The sequence below is a fragment of the Anguilla anguilla genome, chromosome 5 (assembly GCF_013347855.1).
Source record: "Anguilla anguilla isolate fAngAng1 chromosome 5, fAngAng1.pri, whole genome shotgun sequence".
Taxonomy (NCBI): domain Eukaryota; kingdom Metazoa; phylum Chordata; class Actinopteri; order Anguilliformes; family Anguillidae; genus Anguilla; species Anguilla anguilla.
Genome location: NC_049205.1, coordinates 54490688 through 54512340, shown reverse-complemented (window position 1 = coordinate 54512340; position 21653 = coordinate 54490688). Strand labels below are relative to the sequence as shown.

At 49.4% G+C, this 21653-nt stretch overlaps 1 protein-coding gene across 1 annotated transcript in view; it reads right to left on the bottom strand.

Moving 5' to 3' along the window:
* Window positions 1-21653, bottom strand: part of LOC118227759 (nuclear factor of activated T-cells 5-like) — a 63777-nt gene that overhangs the window by 4734 nt on the left and 37390 nt on the right. Inside the window, 12 exon segments of the mRNA XM_035418609.1 lie at window positions 145-396; window positions 724-1106; window positions 1108-2255; window positions 2922-3043; window positions 3343-3420; window positions 4590-4722; window positions 5323-5375; window positions 5732-5866; window positions 7943-8115; window positions 8597-8787; window positions 9956-10145; window positions 12335-13022. Coding sequence (XP_035274500.1) covers window positions 155-396; window positions 724-1106; window positions 1108-2255; window positions 2922-3043; window positions 3343-3420; window positions 4590-4722; window positions 5323-5375; window positions 5732-5866; window positions 7943-8115; window positions 8597-8787; window positions 9956-10145; window positions 12335-13022 — 3536 coding nt within the window. The 3' untranslated portion in view covers window positions 145-154.

Below are 21653 nucleotides of genomic sequence, written 5' to 3'. Positions count from 1 at the left end.
CACGGTATTCTACAAGACAGCTGACCAAAGGAGAAGCCTGCATAAAACTATAAGCCCAGTTTTAAAACGTCAACTCCTCTTGTATCAGCAGCCACCCTTCTTCTCTTTTGCCCCACCCCTGTGCTGCTGGAGAGCGTCTCTCACCCTTAGCCCCCTAGTAGGAGCGGGAGAGGGTGTTGCTCTGCTCCTGCAGGCTGGTCAGCAGGTCGTCGATCTTCTCCATGTTCTGCGAGGCGCTCAGGCCGCCCTGCATGGCGCCGGAGGACTCGGACAGGGACTGGCCCAGCAGAGACTGGATCTGGGCGTCGCTCTCGCGCTGGCTCTGGCCCGACTGGCTGATGGCGATCAGCTGGTCAGACAGCATGGGGCCGGTGGAGTTTATCAGCTGGCCGCACTCTGGCAGGAAGACAGGGGGAGGAAGTCAAGCGCCACTCGCGGCTGGGTGCCGCCGCCTCCGCGGCGGCTGGCCGAGGATGCCCGTTACCATGACGACCAAACAAAGTCTCCCTCCTTTTGTCTCAACAACAGCACCTTAAAAACTTTCCAGACTTCCATACATCACTGCATGTTGAAAATATATCAAGCTGACTCATTGCTACTTGACAGTTCATAGGAACAGAACGCCACTCTTACCGAATGTTTCAACTGGAATTATAAGTTAAACTACGAACAAAGGAATAACAAAAAAGAAACAAACATGGTAGAAACACAGAGAGGCCTCACCGTTTTGGATCCCAAAGAGGAAGAGGCTGGTCTGCTCGGTCTGGCCGGGCTGGCTCAGGGTCCCGCCCACAGCCGTCTGGAACAGCGAGCCGGGCTGCTGCTGCACGGGGGAGGAGCTGCTGGTCTGCAGCCCCCCCACGCCGTTCTGCGCCGCGAACATGGCCGTCTGGGACATGAAGAGGCTCACGGGCTGCTCGGAGGCGGGGCCGGAGCTGGGCCCCACCTGCATGGGTTGCTGGTCCTGGAACAGGGCCTGCGGGGGACCGTCGCCCCCCGGCTGGGCCCCCGCCTCCGAGCTCTGGTCTTGGAAGGACATGGGCTCGGAGGCCTCCACGGCGCCCGCCCGGGAGAACAGGAGGGGGGCGCCGCGGGGCTCCTGCGGGGGGGGCGCCGGGGGCCTGGCCGCTGAAGAGCAGGCCGGACGGCTGCTCGCGGCCCCCGCGGCCGTCGCTGCAGTACAGGAGCCCGGCCTGCTGCTGCTGCTGGGGGGGCGGGAGGGCGCTGGCCGCGGTGTGGGGGGAGAGGTTCTGGAATGCGGGCGGGGGCCCCGGTTGAGGATTCGCCGGGTGGGGCGCGGGCTGCCGCTCGGAGGGCGCCGTCTGCATGGGGGTGAGGAACGCCGTCTGCTGGCCGGCGTCGGGCAGGAACAGGGAGGGGCCAGGCGGCTGCTGCTCCGGGGACGAGAGGGAGGAGCCCGTCAGCATGGTCAGGGTGGCCTGGAAGAGCGCCCCCTGCGGGTCCGCTGCCTCGTCCAAAGGGCTGGGGCTGTGGAACAGCTGCTGGGGCGGGGAGGGGTGGCAGGGGGGCTGCTGGAGGAAGGAGGAGGTCTGGATGGAGAGCAGCTCCTCGGCTTGCTGGAAAAGCGCGGCCTGCTGCTGCTGCTGCTGCTGCTGCTGCTGCTGCTGCTGCTGGGGGGCACTGTGGAGCAGGCCTTCTGACGCCTGGAAGAGGGTGGCGTGGCTCTGCACCATGGCCTGCGGGGAGCCCTGCTGCTCGGGGGTCCCGCTGCGGGACCCGGCCTGGAAGAGCCCGCACTGGAAGAGCTCCGACTGGAGCTGCTGCTGCTGCTGCTGCTGCGTGGCGATGGAGCTCTCCGCCTGCTGCATCTCCTGCACCTCCGCGCCGTCCGCCGCGGGGGCGGCGCTGAACAGCACAGAGCTCAGCTGCTGCTGGGCGGCGGCCTCCAGCACCTGCTCCACCAGGCTGGGCCCCGCCCCCGAGGCCGAGGAGCCGAACCCGCCCGCCTGGAGCTGGCGCACGGCCCTCTCCAGCTGGGCCACTCCGTCCTGGAGGAACTGCTGCGGGACCTGCTGGAGCAGGGCGTCGCCGGGCCCCGGGAACGAGCCGGCGCCCGCCAGGTCCTGCTTCTGGATGGTGCTCAACGGCTCGGAGCTGGCGTAGACCACGCCTTGCGGCGGTTCCTGGTCTCCGGGCGGGCGGGTCATGGGGCTGGGATAGGGGCTGGGGTTGGGGGGAGCGCTGGAGCTCATTTCCAGAGACTGCTGGGGTGACCCAATGATGTCCGAGGTCGGCTGAAAAACAGCGATGAAAACGAGTCTTCAGGTAAAATTATACTTCCTTTAAATGATACGTGCATACCAGTCATTCCCTTGAGACAGCGGCCAGCATTTGAGATCTTTCAAGCTCATATAAAAACACTGAAAACCATATGGACTTCACCTAACAAGCTAACATTACCTAGCACAGTAACAATCTACAGATAAAACAGCTATGTAAATAGCTGCTGACTGTACACAAAGTAGCTAAATTGTACTACTATACGGTGCTAGTATTTTAGTTTGCTAACAACAGCAAGCACAACAAATGATTCATTAATGCTCAACAAATAATTTAATTAAACTAAATTACATTTTTATAGCCATTGTTTACCTTCATGGTTAATCCATTTGCACAATTTTACTAAAACAAACCAAGATAGATTTCCAATATTCAAACAATTTAAGCCATATATCACTAAAATATGAAAAGAAAAACATATTTTATATGGGCAAACCACATGGTTTAACAGGGATGTGCCCCTCAAAAAAAGCCAAAGCTATACATCCATCCATCCAGGATACACTTGGTTAAGAACACTGTGTAAACTGGCCCATCAATACCTGTAGATCAGTTAGCGAACAACCAATAGGTGATGGCAGACCACTGCTGATTACAAAGACATTTGATGCCCCTCTTACCTTGAAGACATTGGATGCAGAGGGGGTGTTGGATACCTCCATGGGAGTGACCTCTTCCCTCTTGACCAGGGGCATCATGGGACTCATCAAGGCACTGTCCAAGCAGCTACTGCTCTGGATTACTTCAAGAGCAGGACCAACAACACAAGAACAATGTTACTATCATGTGAAACCTGTGAAAACGATGAACTGGACAATGGGTTTTTTTTGCTTCTTCATAAGCTGCTGCACAATGTCCTTGAGTTCTGTTTTTCATTCAATATTTAGGTTGTGAAAACTGCCGTTTCATGTGTCTAATTAATACCCACTTTGATAAGAACCTGCTTTGGAAACTTAATGGTGATTAGAGCAGCATCAGTGCAATACCAGGTTTTTTATTGGTTAAAACTAGCTCTACTCACAGCGGTTCATGCATGCGTACCTTTAATCTGCCCTTCAAACGTGCATGGCTTCGCTGGGGGTGGAGCCTCTTTCTTGATGTAAATGTCCACCGTATTTACTGCATAAGAAAAATTGCAATTTTAGGGTCACATGCACAGCATTAGCCTATCATGCGGTCAGATGCACCCCAGGCATCTCACTGCAGCTACTCTAGGGTGGCTTGGGCCATGAAATGCCAAGAGGGGTCATTTTTCGGTTCCAGTCAAAGTGATGCTTTGGAAATTGCAGAAAAATGTCACAGGCAGTAGCAAAGGTATAAAAACTAGAGATGCACAACAGCACAACACTGACATAGAAACGCCTCCCCTAAAAGAACTGGTAATTTAACCTCATTGTTTATTCACAAGATAGCAGTAGGCCTTTGAAAATAAATGTGCAAAGAAACTATTTTGGAGAAGCGTGAACGTGTGTGTGCGTGTGTGTGTGCATGTGTGCATTTCATACTTCATGAACTTCGTATAACACAAGAGGAAATGTAAAGTATACTTGATGACAAACGGGAATAAGAACATGAGGAGACTGACTTTATCAGATTTTAAACTTGAAAGCTGATGTTCTGAAGAGGAAGGCTTACACTTCCCAGTTTTGTTTCATTGTTTTATGTGCATCGCAACTTCAATCACACGCATTCATTTTGTGACAGTTGACTGATGAGAGGGGAAAGGAGGCGATCTGAGTTTTCCATTTCTGGGTATGCACCTAAGAATGATGACAAAAACAGACCATTCTGCCAATATAAGCATGTCTATATAAGTATGGACGAACCCACCATGATGTCAACCCTGGCATTGAACATCCCAGTGTAGCTTCCCCTACATCATCTGGCAGTTCTCCATGCATTCTACGTATCATGGCTGATTAGCACAGATTACAGAGCATCAAAGTGATGACACAGGAGAGAGCTTTGTACAGCGTGCTCTGACTCTCAAGAAAGGTCATCTAAACTTCAGTCCTCTAAGAGAAAATAACCCTTTCAGACTGCCTTGGGACAGTGTAACAGGAAAGAGCACATAATGACATTGTTCTGGAGATGCACTGGGGAATAGACTTGGAAACAATGGAACTGCAAACCATCTGACCTTGTTCTAACGCTGACAGAGCTTGTTCCATGTTCATTTCTGACCACGTGTTGTTCCCTTAATGATAAACTGAGCCACATTATTTCCTGATTTGGATGGATTATTCATCCATTCCTTCATTTCATGCTGAACACCACGGTCCACTGACCTGGCTCTGGAGTGTAGGTGAAGGGCTGCACATCGTGGGATCTCCCAGCATTGGTCACCACATAGATCCCCACGGATACGGGCGAGGAGATCCCCAAGTTCTGATATGGAGGGACTTTCACGATCAAATGATTCTGTTGGAAATATGAAATACAAAAAAAAAGTGCGTTCATTAAAAAGAGGAACAGGTCCGTGCGTCCTACTAAAATTCTCATCGTTTAAATGCCACAAGTAAAACAGAATCGTGGATACCTTTGGGAAATTCAGTGAGAGGGTTTTTAAGCCAGTTCAAACTAGAGTACTGAGAACTACACTTCATTGTGACACTTTAGTCCTTTTACCTTGTCTTTTTATTCTTTTTGTTGACAAAAGTACACCACTGCACACAGCTGTATGGAAGCTAACTGGTACAAAAGGGCGTGACTGTGGTTTGTGGGCGTACAGGAAACATTCAAGACCTGTAACAGCTCAGCGTTTAAAAATGTGAATGAGTGTTTGAGCGCATATCCCAGATATCCCATTCACTGCCAGAAAAGGTCTAAAACGGTCCAGTGACCTGCTGAGCTCAAAGTCTCGGTCCAGTCACCACGTGCCTGTCCTCAGGCCCAGACACAATGGCACTAATCAGGACCCTGAAACAACCCTCTTTGAGCATGACTGACTGTGAATGATTCTCAGGAAAAGCGCAGAGAGACACACTACTGCGTGCCGACAATAAAGAACCGGGTACACACCTGATGAAACAGCTCCATGTCAATCTCAGCCTCGGCCTTCCAAGACTTCTCATCTTCAAGGAAAATACAAACATTATTTGCACGCTATTTTTGAAAGAAAAATAAATAATTAGAAGAAAACCAACAAAAGGTAACTTTTTTACTTTCTAGTGGAGAAGACCCAGACACTCTGCTCAGGACAGGCTGGGGACATTGCACGCAACCTGGTATGACGAGTGAACCACACCATTCTCCTGGTATATTAGTGTACCTGATACAAGGTCCATTCTCCTGGCTGACGAATGTCCACCTGACCAATCTCTTGGCCTATGAGTGTATCTGGCACATTCTCCTGGTCTATGAGTGTACACCCGATCATTCTCTTGGTCTATGAGCGTATTTGATGCATTCTCCTGGTTTATTAACCTACCGGACGCATTTTCCTGAAATATGACTTTGGTTCCCTTGAGGAAGTTCTTCCCGATGAGGAAGACCTCCTCTCCGCCCTTCACCGTGCAGCTGTGGAGACTCTTCTTCAGGATCTCGGGCACCCCCGCGGGTTGGGCTGTGGAAGCAACACAGGGCATCAATCACCCGAAATCATTTGTGGAACGATGTTTGCACATTTTATGTGATACGTAATGATGTATAGATATACATCTCTGTCAACACTGTGGCAGCCATTTTGAGAAAGCCTTTGAAATTCAGTATTTTGTGAGTGCTGGACATCATTGTTTTTCTAACCCTCTCTCTGAGCCCTCCTCAGGGCTAAATCTCAGCCCCACACACAGAAAGACATGCCCTGTATATTTCTATTTTTATTAACTGACTAGCAATGCCCCACAGTGGGATTTTACTTTGTTTTAACAATGGAAAGCCGCTCCTCTTTTTATTAACCACTCTGCATCTCCTTCGCTCTCTCTCCGTGGGGACTTTTCCCATATCCTAAGTAAACAATGCCTGAAGGGGTTGAAGTGCCCCTGAGCGGTTTTTCCTGTTTGTGTGGGAATGTCATGCATTAGTCCACAGTTTTTCTTTTTAATGCCCACTCTCGGACCAATAATGCTCCCTGCTAAAAGACAACTGATTACAGAAGAAAAGTAGCCTGCCAAACCAGACAACACTATGAGGATTGTTTAAGGTATTTGGCACACCATACTGTAGTAACATTTACTAAAACTGTGTCCTCACAAGCTTTAAAGTAACATGAGGAAGTATAATCCACTGGTTCTCTAGGCCTAAAACAACACACAAATCATATCCACACCCATGCCATGGTGTGTCTGTATGAAATGCACACTCGCGCACACACACAGACACACACTCCAATCCAAACACAGGCATGCAGACTTTAAAATAATTTCACAGGAAGAAACTAAATTAGAATGCCACATAATAAGCCTAAGCAAACCCAGCAAAAGCAGCCAGGACACGGCTTCTCGGGGCTTCATTTCACTCTGTACTTTGCTTTGTAAATGTCTGGAAAGAGGAGTCTGTTTGCTGGCCTCCGTTCTGTCACCAGAGAGGCCAGGCCAGAGAGACGCTGACACAACACCACAAACGCTACCACCAGCCTGCCTAAACTAGCGCCCAGGTAAGAAAAGCCTTCACCGGGGCTTGGAAAAGTCCACTCAGAAACAAAGCTCAAGTGAAATGCTTCTTTTACGGAGCCACATTTCAATATGAAAATGGAACTTTCGAACAGGTGCCACAGCAAACAGGGCGCAAGCGCCACATTAAAGTTTCTCAGACGTAAATGCACTTCTAAGGACTACGACTTCACAGTTAACATGAAGCAGGATTCAGTTTCACGTATGCTCGCAACTTCCACAGTCACGTGACTGTGACCCACCTGGCTTGAATAACAGCTGGAGGTATAGGGCAAAGACTAATGCTCACAGCCTAGGTCATTTGCAAGGAAAATATTCATCTCAAGGGGGAAAAAAAACCTCACAAACAATCTACACAGACAGCAGCTGGCACTATGACCCAATAAAGCCAAATCTCCTGTCCCTCTCTTGTACTTTCGCTAATGGCGCTAATATCCCTCCCTGTAATCCAGGGACACCCTGGCACTCTGAAGGAGAGCGTTTTGTCTGGTGTGTTGTAGCCAGGCTCGGCAGACAGGGTACATCTCCGCGTGGTTTTCTGCAGGGGCTCTCGTCCAATGAGATCAAACTGTGAAATTCTGCACATGCGGCCTCCCTGTCCTGCATCAGTGTGGTTACAGGGGAGGACAGGGCTGCTTTAGCGAGCCAAAGCTTATTACAAATAAGTCCTACAGGAGGCTTTGTGCAATTCATTTCATTTTCACTGAAGCACAGTGGAGGCTCCTGTATGTACTGAGGGACTGTGTCCAAAAAGGCGTGGCCCAGCCACCAGACACTCGTAAGCGGATTTCACTTCAGCTTTTAAGACTTGATTTAAGCGATCACACATTTTACCGGGCCAATTCAGCCCCCCTCCCAATGGTAACAGCACAAGCTGAGGAGAGCCAAAGCCCAATCTGGGCTACAACAGCCTCCACCATGAGTGAAACGGTCAGCAGACATCCCCCATTATCACAGCTGATGGACCCACACGGAAAAGAACCCAAGGGTTCCCAGAAGGCAGATTCCCTGGAACGAACAAAGCCACTCACTGCAGAGGATGGGGGACGACGGGGTCTGTAGGGTGAGAATGGACCCGTCTGGGCGAGGGATGTTGACCCGGAACACCAGTCTGGCCCGCGTGCTCTTCTTCTTGGAACCCGCCACCCCGATGCGGGCCTCCACGTCCGCGTTCCTCAGCTTCAGGATCCCCACACAATCCACCCTGCAGAGGTACCAACAGTCAGCACCGTCTCCATGACGATGTGCACATACAGCCCCACCCCCTTCCCCTCCCACCAACGTGGGATGACACATAGTGTGACCCTCAGCCCTAACGACACATTCCTGCATCTACTAATGCGATCTTGCAGTGACCAGGCAAAGTTCACACAAATGCATCTCAGCATTTCTACAGTCAAACAGAAACACTCAATTAACTGCTTTCTCAGCTGAACCGGAACGTTCCCATAAAGGTCATATCATGCTGTGGTGACCACAGTGAAGCTTACAAGCTTTCGAAAGCTGCCAATTCCACTGCATTTACAAATGGTAAGGAGCAAACGATGACATTTCTAAATGTTTCCCCACAAAATAAGACGTTCAGAGTTTACCACTGTGAAAGCCTAATGGAGCAGGACTCCTGCTGAAGGGTGTTCAGTCTCAGCGTGGGGCATGTGAATGGGGGCGGGGGTAGGGGTCCTTACGCGAGGGTCATGCTGGTGCTGGGGTCCAGGCACACCTCGATGACCGTGGTGCCCTCCACGTCCACCTCCTTGCAGGCCGTGGTGTTGCGGCCCGTCACTCGGCAGGCCTGGTAGAAGCCGTGGGGCTTGACGCGCCCCGCGTCGTTACCCACAAACACCTGCAGCACCACGGGCTCGCTCACGCCCTCCAGCTGGGGAAAAACAGCCCGCGCACCGGTCATTCGGACGGAGGAAATCAACCTTCGGCACGCCGAAGCACAAGCTGGCAGCAAAGCACGTCACTTAGATAAATCCCGTTTCAAAAAGATGGCTGCGGATGCCTGCGGACTGGATCGGCTGGTTTGCACACGGGAGGCGTGACGTACGGGCAAAGTTTGCGGTTATGAGCGGAGCGCTTCATAAGATTAAGTGCAAAGGGGGCTAAATAATTCACAAAAAGTCAATACCGCCTCTAATCTTCAATGCACGCGATAACTTTCATGTCGCTGGGCCACGTTTCGACAGTGACACGGTGCCCACAATCTTCTGAAAAGAACACAGAGCTAATCAGCGCTGATAACGGCCTTATAAACCCGCAACAGTGCCACTTCCTGTGGGGCATGTTTTCAGCGCACTGAAGCGAGCACACGTTCAGCAGCACAAGTTCCTGTGAATATTATGCTAAACCTGGAGCTGCGAAACCTTTAGAATAGCTATGAGCGTTTCAGTGCAATGCCAGTCATATCTTCATGGGTGCAAGCAATGATAAACATCTACAGAAGCGCAGCTGCAACACTTAAAAAGGGAAAACGAAAATGTCTTTGAGCGGTGAGCAGTACCACTTCACGCAGTCCTGGGACAGTTACAGACATGTGCGCTTAACTCATTAAAGCTCAGCTTAGCAACAGTGCACGGAGCACTCCACTGGCAAGAGGACAGATAAGGAGAGGGAAAACATAAGCACAAGGGGTCTCGTGTGTGCGACTGTACACAAACTGAGCACTGGGCATTGGTGGGCGTGGCGTGGCACAGCCCTAGGGGGAACAGGGAAGGTTACAGCGCCGAAGGGGGATCAACTGAGCACAAGGTGGGCGTGGCACAGCCCTGGGGAGAACGGAGAAGGTTACAGCGCCGAAGCGGGATCAACTGAGCACAAGGAGGGCGTGACTAGAGCAGTGGGGTGATGTCTGTCACAGCCTGGGGGTGAGTGACAGGAATAAAAGGAAGCCAGTCTTTAGAGCTTTAAAAAAATACAGTGAGTATGACGCCACAATAAAATAAAGACTACTCCTAAGGGGGGGGGGGGGGGGGATGACAGAGTGTTTGGGCCGGGGGGGGGGGATGACAGAGTGTTTGGGCCGGGTCGGTTTTGGGACCTGCCTTGATGGTGGGGAAGCCCTGCTGCGTGCGGTCCTTGACCGAGCCCCGGCTGCCCTCGGTCAGGTAGCGGGCGCGGTGCTGGCTCTCCGGCTGCACCAGGATCTTCAGCTCCTTCCCCTCGGCCTTCACCGGGTACTGGACCGACAGCGCCCCGCCCTTCTGGCCGCCCGTCTGCGGGGCCTCCGCCAGGCTGCGAAGAAGAGAGAGAGACGGCCCGTTTCAGACTCCACGCGGCCCGCCGCTCGCACCGCACACAGCGAGCTCCGCTAGGCCTCTGCTAGCCAAAACACCACAGGCAAGTTTAGCACAAAGCAATGAGTCTGCGTGTGACCTGCGTTTCTAGGGAACAGTAACCACTGTTCTAATCTGCCTCCGGCTGTAATATGTCGGTTCTGAATGGGGAGCTAGTTTCTGGCTGGCTTCCTGTAAGGCACCTGTATAATTAATGAGTTTAATATCAGTCCGATTCTGATTGGACACAGCTCAGACATTCCCTTTGCCTGAGCTGTGTTGCGCAGTATAAAATGAGCCGCACGCCAGCCGTTGTGGGCTGGATTTGTGCTGCCGGCTCTGAAGGGACGTCATAATCTCATCAGCGCACACGCCGCGTCTGGCTGTGTCCTTAGGACAGGCACATTCGGACCCTCCCGTCTAATCCGCCTCCTGCACTGCGGAGACGGCCTCAAAGCACCTTCAGCGGGAGCCGGGGCCTGGCGGGAACAGCCAGCCTCCATCCTGTTCACTTAGCTACAGACAGGGAGGCCAAGCTCACCACACTACTGCGCACTGGCTTTAACTCCAGCCAATCCTATAATGAGGGAAGGTAACTGAGAACATGCACCTGTGGTAATGCACGTCTAAGGTTTCTGAGCTCGGTCTGTTTAACAGCCAGGCTCAGCTCACTGCCATCTGCTTTTGAAGCTTTGGGTTTCTCAGATGGGAGAGAGGTTTTAGTGGCCAGGAATTCACACTCTCAGCATTTAGGACTCTCCGGTGTGATTTCTTCTATCAATGAATCGGTCAATCTAACAGTCAGTCAATTGGGAGGACAAAACACTGCCCGCTTTAGAGACTACAGTGCAATTAATGGGTCATTAAGATGCTGGCAACGGCCATTTCAGGTGAAACAGAAGCCAGTGTGAGCCAACAGCATCCACAGGGGTCCCCCAGGGCTGGGTTAGGAAAGCGCCTGGCTTGGGCCTTGTCAGAGCAGAAGGGGGGTTTAAGGGGACCTGGAGCACGACCCAACACAGTACCGCAGTTTACCTGAAAGGACCGCTCTGACTCAAACGCGATTTACGCCTTTCCAAATCTCCGCCTACGACTAATGATTGTGACATTCAGATGTGCTTTAGCACTGCGCTGAAGCACTAATCAGAGCCTGTTGTAAACGAATCTGTTTACTGAATCTGCTCTCTCCCTTTCAACACTCCCCACAGGCATTTTCACAGGATTCCTGGGGGCTAATCACCACCGCACTGGCCCACACTGGCCCCTCCCTGTCCACTGATTGGGGGGTGGAACATTTAACAATTTTCTCTACGAGATGACATGCTGATTTGTCCTTATGTTTACCCAAACACCTTTTTTTTATTTATTTAATTTTTTTTTCTGAGTTCCTACAGCAGCAGACCTGCTCTGGCTTCACTTGACACACAACACTAAAAGAGTAATAAATCAGAAAGCACTGCACGTTAGCAGCTTTTATTTACTTATGTGTATTTGTATATAGGTTGTGTCTGAATTTCTGATTACATTTCAACCTAAGCGACTAAGAATCTGTCGGCGAGTATTCATTTACTTGAGTAAACGGACCCACCGCGATCTCTGACCTCTCCATTGTCTTCACAGGAGAAACGATGGGGCTGGAGTTTGATTAATCTCTTCACGTACACTTGATGTGTATTTTTCCTTACACTGACCTTGTAAGATCAGTACATTTGGTTTGTCTGAAATTTGTCCCAGCCCCGCCTAGCTGTCCTGATTACGTGACTGGCTTCCTTTACCCTCTACAGCTGGTAAACATCCACACAAGGCCTCTCTTCTAAACAGCCTTATGTTCATTCACTCTGGGCTTCATACACTCTGGTCTTCACTATCGGCCTGTCCAAACTACCAAAAGCTGTTCAGCCATCTTCGTAGCAATATAAAATAGGCAAGCAGCAAGAGAGCAATCTTAAGCAAACTGTTCATCTAAAACAAGAAACATAGTTGACGTGTCCTCTGGACGAGCTTTCTGGATGCAGTACATTACCGCCTCCACCTGATCAAGGCCAGAGATGGTCTCCAAAGGGGAAGATGGTTCTCCGCCCAGGGGGGAAGCGCTAACTGGCCAGCTTACCTGTCCCCTTTCCACGCAGCCGCAGGGAGAGTACGCACCTTCCTTTGGGGCAGGCCTTGCTGTCCGGGCCCAGCTGGGAGAGGACGAAGTGGGGCGCCTTGGCGCTGTCGGCGTCGAACACGTCCATGCTGGCGTCCTGGGCGGCGGCGGGCTTGGGCCCCGGGCGCTGGCGCGGGGTGCGCTTGCGAGACTTGCGGGGCACCTCGCTGTTGTCGTTGTAGGAGCTGGAGCTCACCAGGCTGAAGTTGGAGGCCGAGTCTTCCACCCAGAGGCCGCCGCTCTGCTCCGAGTCCTGGAGGGGCTCGTCCTGGCAGGACATGCGGCTGTCGTCCAGCAGGTCCTCCGGCGGGGGCGAGATGTTCAGCACCGTCCGCCGCTTGGAGGGCGTCGTCTGCAGGTGCTGCTGCTGCTGCTGTTGGGCCCCGGATCCGGCTCCGCCTCCGACTCCGCCTCCCATCAGGCCAGCCCCTCCTCCGCTGCCATCGGCCTGGCAACCACCGCCACCACCATCGACGCCGACGCACCCGCCGGATCCCGATAGCCTTCCATCCACGCCGAGTATTTCCGCCGCCCCTTGGCTACTTACCCCCTCTCCAGAAGAGCAGCCGTTGTGAGCGGAGGCCCGGTCAGTAACTGAGGTAGAGGAGTGCATGGTGGGGCTGGAAGAGGCGGGAAAAGCACTGCAGGGACCCCCCACGGACATGGAAGAGGACGCGGAGGTGGCATCTGCGGTGTGTACAATCGCACAGTGAGTACAGGCTCCTCCCCCAGCATTGGCTAGCAGTCCCATTCAAGCAGCGAAATCTTTCAGCATTGATTCTTTTTCTTTTTTTGTTCGTTTTGTACGTTTTTTTGTCTCCCAATTTTTAATTAGTCTTTTTTTCCACTTCATTTTGCATCATAATTGGTGTTTGTGTGTGTGTGTGTGTGTGGGGGGGTGTGCATGTGTGTGTGTCTGTGTGTTTTGTGTTTTCTGCTTGTACGTGTGCACTTATGGAAAAATTTGGGCATTTAAGTTCAATTTGCCTTTAAAAATGGAGAGCTTGCCTCAACAGAAAGTGACAGCTTTATGAAATTTTACGACAAATAACTGCGGAAAAAATAAAAGCATTCAGACCACAACTTTTTGTTTCAGGTTGAGATTTGAATGCATTTTACAACAATAGTATAAATATTAAAAAAACTAGATATTTAATTTGAAATTCATGAAAGTTCAGACCAAATGCAGATTATCATGTGTCAGATGATGCATGCCAATTGGAGCTTTTTTCATATTTCATAAGTTCAGACAATTTAGATGGGACTGAGCGTAGCCACAGAAACAGAATAAACAAGCTTCTGACCTATGAAGCAGAGAACTGCAGACCATTTTATATGCAGACACTCCCTGCTTCAGAGGGAACTTCCTGGAATAAAAACGAGACAACGAATGAGCAACAAAAAGCTGATCATTCAAGATTTATCTTTTTTGTAAAGAACTGAAAAGAAAAAAAAAACTGTGAAAATGGAACCATGCGTTTTTTTAAAAGGGAATCTTTCACCCTGTCCCACAGTTAACTGTCTGTCTCAGATCTACTGCAGACACTAGGAGGGGGGCTTTATTTGCAAAGGCTGTCTACATTTTGAAAGCATTCCTATAGGTATCAGGTACTGATGTATAAGTTTTGATATTGGGGGGTAACTGGAGGGGTACAAGAGGGAGTCTTCTGGCAGGTGGTGGATGTGGTTGATGAAAGAAAGGTGGATGGAGAGGGTGGGAAATGGGCGTAGGCGTGGCTAGGCGTTTGTTACAGCTACAACAAATGGTAGAAAATGTCTTTTGATCTAGCCTCTTAACCCTTCAAAGAGTGGATTTTTAAAAAATGTTTCTCCCCCCCACAAAATTCAGTGTTCTAGAACGCTGCTTTCAATTACCTGCAGTTACTGTTACATTAGCATTAGAATGATCAGTTATTTACATTCTAATCACATATTTCATCACGTGATTAAAATGTTCTTAACTGACCATTCTATTGCTGATGCAACAATCACTATTGGTAATTTTTTTTCCAAAAAACATACTCTGCAAAAGGTTAATCCTATTCAAGTTTGAGGTTTCATGAGGACAGTGCATCAGAATGCATAAAGCAAGCCATTCCAATACTATTCGAAATAACCTATTCAAAGCAGCAAGCGAAAGATTAATTACCACCGCTAATTTATACGTGTTAAAATGAATATCAGGAAGCACTCTATCGCAACAAATGTTACCAATGACTAAGCTAGCCAGGCACTCTCTGAATGCCACCAAAGTAGGAATCCATCAGGTAATGATATCAATTATTCATGTTTAAAAAGGCTTGAGCCTCACGGAGAAGAGGGCTGCCCTCTGTTTGCCTGCTGAGGGGGTCGTGGGGGTGGAAGTCTTGTTAAGAGTAGATGGACATTGAGGTGAAAGGCCTGGGGTCTTCTGGGAAGAACCTCAACACCAGAATATTTATCTGCCGGAAAGACTGGACGGCTACCTACGTCAATGACCTTGTTTAAATGACTTGTTTAAACACGGGCAGCACCAAAAGGGCATCCTTGACCTAGTGTTTATAATTGGACTTCCCACTTCTCTGGTTCACCACCTACTTTATACTGTAAACATATACGTTTGACCAAAGCTCAATTCCTATGGGACAGGTTACAAGGAGGCCCTTTTCCTTTTGCTTAAACTTCCTCCACAGGATAAATGTAAATAAAGGGGAAAACAACAGCAATCAGGTGGTTGCCAGGCAACACCAATGGAGGTTGCTGGCTCACAGAAACTGGTAAATAAATAAATCCATGCATCATATTCATAGATCACATTTGTGCAAAGCATAAGTTAATATTAAGATTAATATCAATATTGAGACAATGTGTAAACAAGTTTGCTCAATATTCTGCGGACATTAAAAACGTATTTTCCCCAAAAGTGGAATATCATAAAGCTACAGTATATACATTAATCTTCTTACACCATTTTGTAATTTCTTGAGTTTCCATCTTCCAGGATGACAGCATTACTTCTCTATAAGCTATTCCTAACGCATCAGCATAGATACTGGTGTGAGCTAGGCAAATGGATCTCTGTGCATATATCAAATGAGTATTTGTTTTATTTTAATGAATAATGAGATTAGGAGAGGAAACCACAAGATGGACAGAATGAGAAAGAGAACTGAGAAGAGGATATGGTGAAAAGCTGCAATGCCTCATGGAAAATAGGCAGCGTTTCGTCAGACGGTAAAATGGAATATCTCTTCAGACCATGATGCCAGAAGAGTCCCCCTTTCATGGGTAAAATGAGGAGATTTGAACAAAACACTGCAGCAGCACCGGTGTCCTATTTCCTTGTGATTAAAAAACAAATTAACTCAAAACAGGCCATGAGATCTCTCAAAGGCACAAAGACCTAACCATCTACACATCTGACAACAAAGTTTCTTTACTTAAGTTCTTACTTAACTTTACTTAAAATCTTGTTACTACACCACCGCGCAGAAAAGGATGCAATGCCTTATCTTCTCATTCAAGATGGGAACTGGCCAGTGTTTACTGAGGACAGAATACTGAGTGCTCAGAAGTGGCCCAATGTGAATGACAGGTGAAGATACGGCTGTTCTGAAACGGAACCCAAAGTGGAAGAGGGTCTGGGGTTCACACTGATGTACAAGAATGCTTTCAAACCGCACCAAGCTCTGCCTTCCCTTCCAACCGCAGTATGGGCTCTGGAGACAATGTGGCTAAACCCAGCAGCTAGAGTATCTGTGCCTTTAGGAAACACACACACACACACACACACACACAGTCAGCAAAGAGACTTCAAACAGACTCTGTGGGTGGGCTAGATTAATTAAGATCCCTAGATTGCACAGCCACCGTTCTCATTGGTTCGTTTTAAATAACGCTTAGGAAGCGCTCGCTGTTAATAACATGCCGTTGTCCTGGTACCTGAAGGACAACTAATGCTGCTGTTTGCGGCAGGATGTTTTTTCCTGTAACGCAGCTACACGCGCAACGACAAAGCTACAAACAGGGTCAGTCAGGCAGACAGACTGGCAGTTGTTTCTTAAAGGCACAAGGAGCCAACTGAAGGCTGGCCATTCCTCTTCAGTTCTGCTCTTTTCTCCTGATCTGAGCTGGGCCACCGCTCTGTCCCGACGACAAAGAGAGGTACCGCCTGCAGGGGGGGGGGGGCTGTGGAAGTGCAGCTCCACCCCTCCCGCATGCAGAGGGGGCCACCTTCCCTCCTGACTGGGGTAGCCAGCGCTCTCCTGAACCCATACTGCAGCCCCCGCCCCGCCCCGCCCCGCCCCGCCCCGCCCCTGAAGCGTAGCACCCAATCCCACCGTGGAAAACTGCTCAAAACAAAGTGCAATACTGGCAGAGCGAGTTCCATTTTCACACATTTCATATCCCACCATCAATTCAAAGGAAAAGGGGGAAAACAAAACAATGCAGTGGTGCTGAGGATCAGTCCGATAAACCGAAAAAAGGAAAGACAAAAAGAAATTTCTTTGCACTCTGTTTCAAACATTTGTATGTTCGTCATGCAAAAAATAAATTAAAAAATTAAATAAAATTAAATAAAAATATTTATATAGCAGCATACCTTGTACTCAAAAATGAATGCAACCACAATGAATAATTTGCAGCCATTTTGAGCGCCCCTATCTCACTACCACTGCCTGCCAGCCTAGTGTCAATAAGCTTAAAATAAAAGCAGCATGCATCTAGACCACAATAAACAGCCCTCAACAACAACATTTTAAGCTTAGGTGAACACAGTGAAAACAGTTTAGCCTCCATGGTCCTGGTAGGCTCTGCTCATCTTATATTCTCAGTGTAAGAGCTGATCCCTGACCAACAAAGAGCAGAGAAGTCAGCTTGTGTTGTTCACCCATAGCTCTGTGGGGTTCAGTAAGAACTGGCCTTATAACAACTGCTGTGTTTGAGCTGGAGGAGAGAGGAGTGCAAATATTGCCTTCATATCTCATAAAATCATGCCAAAGTCGGGTTCTCCGCCTTCAATGGCCATCAAAATCATTCTTGGGCGACGCTTAAGAGACTCAAGTAGACGGAAGTGGATGTGTACAAGCTTTATGTAAACCCCAAAATTAGCCCCAAAATTAGCCGCTCAGCTCAAGGTCAACATGCATTCCTCCTTCTAATATGGCACTTACCTATAAACGCACGCTAATGGCACTTAATGAGAGAGACTAAAATAAAACAAAGGCTGCCCTTTGGTCTCATAAAGAGCTGTAATGAGAGAAGCAGAATTTGCTGAGCCCCGCTTTAAACTCGCCTCAAGGTGAAATAACAACTGAGGCGGGCCGCTGGACCGGCATCCATGTGCAATTCATTTGGCAACTTTGAAAGGCTGCGTGGCGGATTTTCTGGACAGAACGTCTCCTTTAACAGGCTCCCAAAAGGCCCGGTGCACACAGCCCACAAAACACAAACACAGACCAGGGCCAGGCTTCAACCCTTGCTGTGGCTTCATTTGTCAGAGCGCAGTCTGAAAAGTGACAGCAGTGGTTTAGACCACCTATGGGCCACACAAATCAGGCACCTGTCTGCGTAGAGGCTGCAAACCCCACAGACATAACTGCAAATGGCAGCAGTCTGGCGGCTGGACCTCTCAGAGCGGTGGCACTGCACCAGGGCTAAGGGGACCGGACAGCAGGTGGGAAGGAGGCCGCGCAGGTCACCCGGGGTAAGGGCCTCTCGAGAGGCAGATGAATAATGGAAGGAAACGTTTCGCCGGTTTGAAAGAGAGGGGACACTGCAGCTAGCTCTGAGGAGGCAGGGCCTCTAACAAAAAGCACCTTGGTGCTGCTGGAACGGCAGGTCTGCCATTAGAGAAAGAGCGGGCTGCATTGTGTGTGTCCTTTCAGCTGGAGCTTCAGAGACACCCTGCACACATTAGTGCCTGAAAGGGCGTAGAGAGAGCGAGAGAGAGACAGAGCAAGACAGAGAGAGAGAGAGGGAGAGAGAGGGAGAGAGAGGGAGAGAGAGGGAGAGAGAGAGCGAAAGAGAGAGACAGACAGAGAGAGAGAGAGAGAAAGAGAGAAAGAGCAAGAGAGAGGGAGTGAGACAGAAAGAGCAAGAGAGAGAGTGAGACAGGAAGAGAGTGAGAGAGAAAGAGGTGCTGAAATAGCATGAATCTTAAGGGCTTTTTTTTAGAATTGTTTCATTAAGGCACCGAAGGAACAGGATGAATGGAGACTAACTGCATAATGATGCTCCCACGGAACTCTACAAAACACTGAAAGGGTCCCCTGCACTCCAATCCATTTAAACCGTCTTACAATTTCAAATTCATTTCATTTTACTTCATTGTTTTGTAAAAAAAATAATAAGAACGCTCAAACTGGCTGCAAACCCCATTATTTTTCCTTTTGCTTTCAGTTTTACCATGGGCTGTTGGCAAATCATAGGAGAGGAGATGAGAGATTTCCATACTCTGTGGGGGCCGTTACAAGCGTCCCAACAGATGCAAGCACCAGGCTTCAGGAGGACAGAGGAGACTGGCCTCCCAGAGAGTGGAAACACAGGCACACACGAGCTTCACTAACAGTCAGGAGGACTAGTGGACCAAATACTCCACAGGGATAAGGACCGGAGTACTGAGTTCTTTTCAACTAACAGTGCCTTTTTAAGACACCCTCCTACTGTGGTGACTGACAACTCCCCGGGGGCTGTGAGGCCCCAGCCTGCAGTCAGCAGTTTGGGACTCCTCCAGAACAACGTTTCCCAGAAGCCTTTGCCTGCACCTGTGGGGACAGGGATGCCCAAGTCCAATGAGGATCCCCTTCTGCCTGGTCCCCCCCACTGGCAGAAAATGACTGCCTGCCACACAGCCCCTGACACTACACTGCGCAAAACATCTCCATCTCAAAGCCATATCAAAGCATTGCAACTTTGGGAGTAAAAATGACTATTTCAGAACAATGAAGCAAAAAACTGAAAATAAAAAAGAAATGAAAAACAAACAAAATGCAATTTTTAAAAAACAAGAAGTCTAAAAAGTTAGACCGACCTACACGGTACCCTGGGTGAGATTTGATGGTTTAAGTGTCTCTGGGACTAAATGTCTTCACTACTGTTAGACAGACACTCTCACACAACCCAGCACCAGGCCTGTCTCTGTGCGACGGAGCTAGAATGCAAGTCAAGTGTATTAATAGCAAAAACAACTAGCATCCCAGCCACAAGAGATCAATTCACTTTCACTGTGCATTTCCACATCATTCTTTAAAAACAACAAAGGGTTAGCCTAATGCAGTGAATATGATTAAGTAAACACTAAGCACATACATTAAAATGTTTCAATAAAATGCAAATAAAACACTTTTTCCTAGAACTAAAGCCATTCCAGGTTTAAGTTGTCATCTTATTTTTTTGGCATGATTGCGTTTTGATGTTTGTGTACTTCGAAATTTGGAGGATTACATTTTTTATAGAAATGCTTTTTTATTATTATCTTTTTTTTGCCAACTCATGCAACAAACCTGGTCTGCAGAACTAAAAGTCTGATCCCTCCTGGCACCTCTACCTGACAGCAGCCAGCCCCGGTCCTGTAAAAGCAGGGGGGAGAGATGGCTGCATGGAGGGGGGGGGGGGCGGGGCAGAGCGTGATGTGCACAGGCCCAACGGGGTGTCGGGGCGGGGCAATGAGAATGTGCTCGGTGACAAGTCTCTCCCCCCCTCCCCCCCCCTCCCCATTTCGCCAGAGGGTCTCTGCTGAACAGAACCCAATCCTGCCTGGCACTGAAAATAAATGGCAGTTTTCACTTACAGTGCCTGCCACCTCAAACGGACACAGAGCCCGCCCCTCTGTGTGGGGGTTATGAGGCTTGCCCCGTCCCTCTGTGTGGGGTTATGAGGCTTGCCCCGCCCATCTGTGTGGGGATATGAGGCTTGCCCCGGCCCTCTGGGTGGAGTTATGCGGCTTGCCCCGGCCCTCTGTGTGGGGATATGTGGCTTGCCCCACCCATCTGTGTGGGGATATGAGGCTTGCCCCGCCCATCTGTGTGGGGATATGAGGCTTGCCCCGCCCATCTGTGTGGGGATATGTGGCTTGCCCCGCCCATCTGTGTGGGGATATGAGGCTTGCCCCGCCCCTCTGTGTGGGGATATGTGGCTTGCCCCGCCCCTCTGTGTGGGGATATGTGGCTTGCCCCGCCCATCTGTGTGGGGATATGAGGCTTGCCCCGCCCATCTGTGTGGGGATATGTGGCTTGCCCCAGCCCTCTGCGTGGAGTTATGCGGCTTGCCCCGCCCCTCTGCGCGGAGTTATGCGGCTTGCCCCGCCCCTCAGCGTGGAGTTGTGCGGCTTGCCCCGCCCCTCTGTGTGGGGTTGCAGCTTGCCCCGCCCCTTTCTCTCCCCTCCCCTAGAGCCCAGCCTCACCACTCTCTCCACTGTTCCTATTTGTTTCGGTTTTTCTTTTACATTTATTTCTGTAAGTCACTGAAGTACTGACTGCAGGGCAAAAGAGAGAGTTGACTTAAGACAACATCAATCATTAATTCACGCTCACTTCAGGCTTATATAAATAGAATCAATAACATCTTGCTTATAAAAAAATAAAATAAAATAAAAACAAGAGGGCAGCAAGAAAGCAAACTGGGAATGTAAAAATAAACAAATAAAATATACATGGTGCACAGCTGATGCAGTGCAGAGCACGAGGGAGGGAGAAGATCTTAGTTTTTCTAAATGGCACTGGAGGCAACCACAAGTTCAGCACTACTCAGAGCCATTCCTCAGAGTGGGAGTGGTCAGGGGAGAAGAGTCTGATCTTCCTCAGAAACAGAGACCAGAAATAGAGACAGAGACTGAGATATAGACAGAGACTCAGATAGAGACTGAGATGGAGACAGACACTGAGATATAGACAGAGACTCAGATAGAGACAGATCCTGAGATAGAGACTGAGATGGAGACAGACACTGAGAGAGAGACAGAGACAGAGATAGATAGAAACTGAGACAAAAACTGAGACAGAGACAGAGATATAGACTGAGATAGAGACAAAAACTGAGATAGAGACAGAGAGTGAGAAAGACAGAGACTGAGATAGAGACAGGGAGTGAGAAAGACAGAGACTGAGATAGAGACAGGGAGTGAGAAAGACAGAGACTGAGATAAAGACAGGGAGTGAGAAAGACAGAGACTGAGATAGAGACAGGGAGTGAGAAAGACAGAGACTGAGATAGAGACAGGGAGTGAGAAAGACAGAGACTGAGATAGAGACAGGGAGTGAGAAAGACAGAGACTGAGACAGAGACAGGGAGTGAGAAAGACAGAGACTGAGATAGAGACAGGGAGTGAGAAAGACAGAG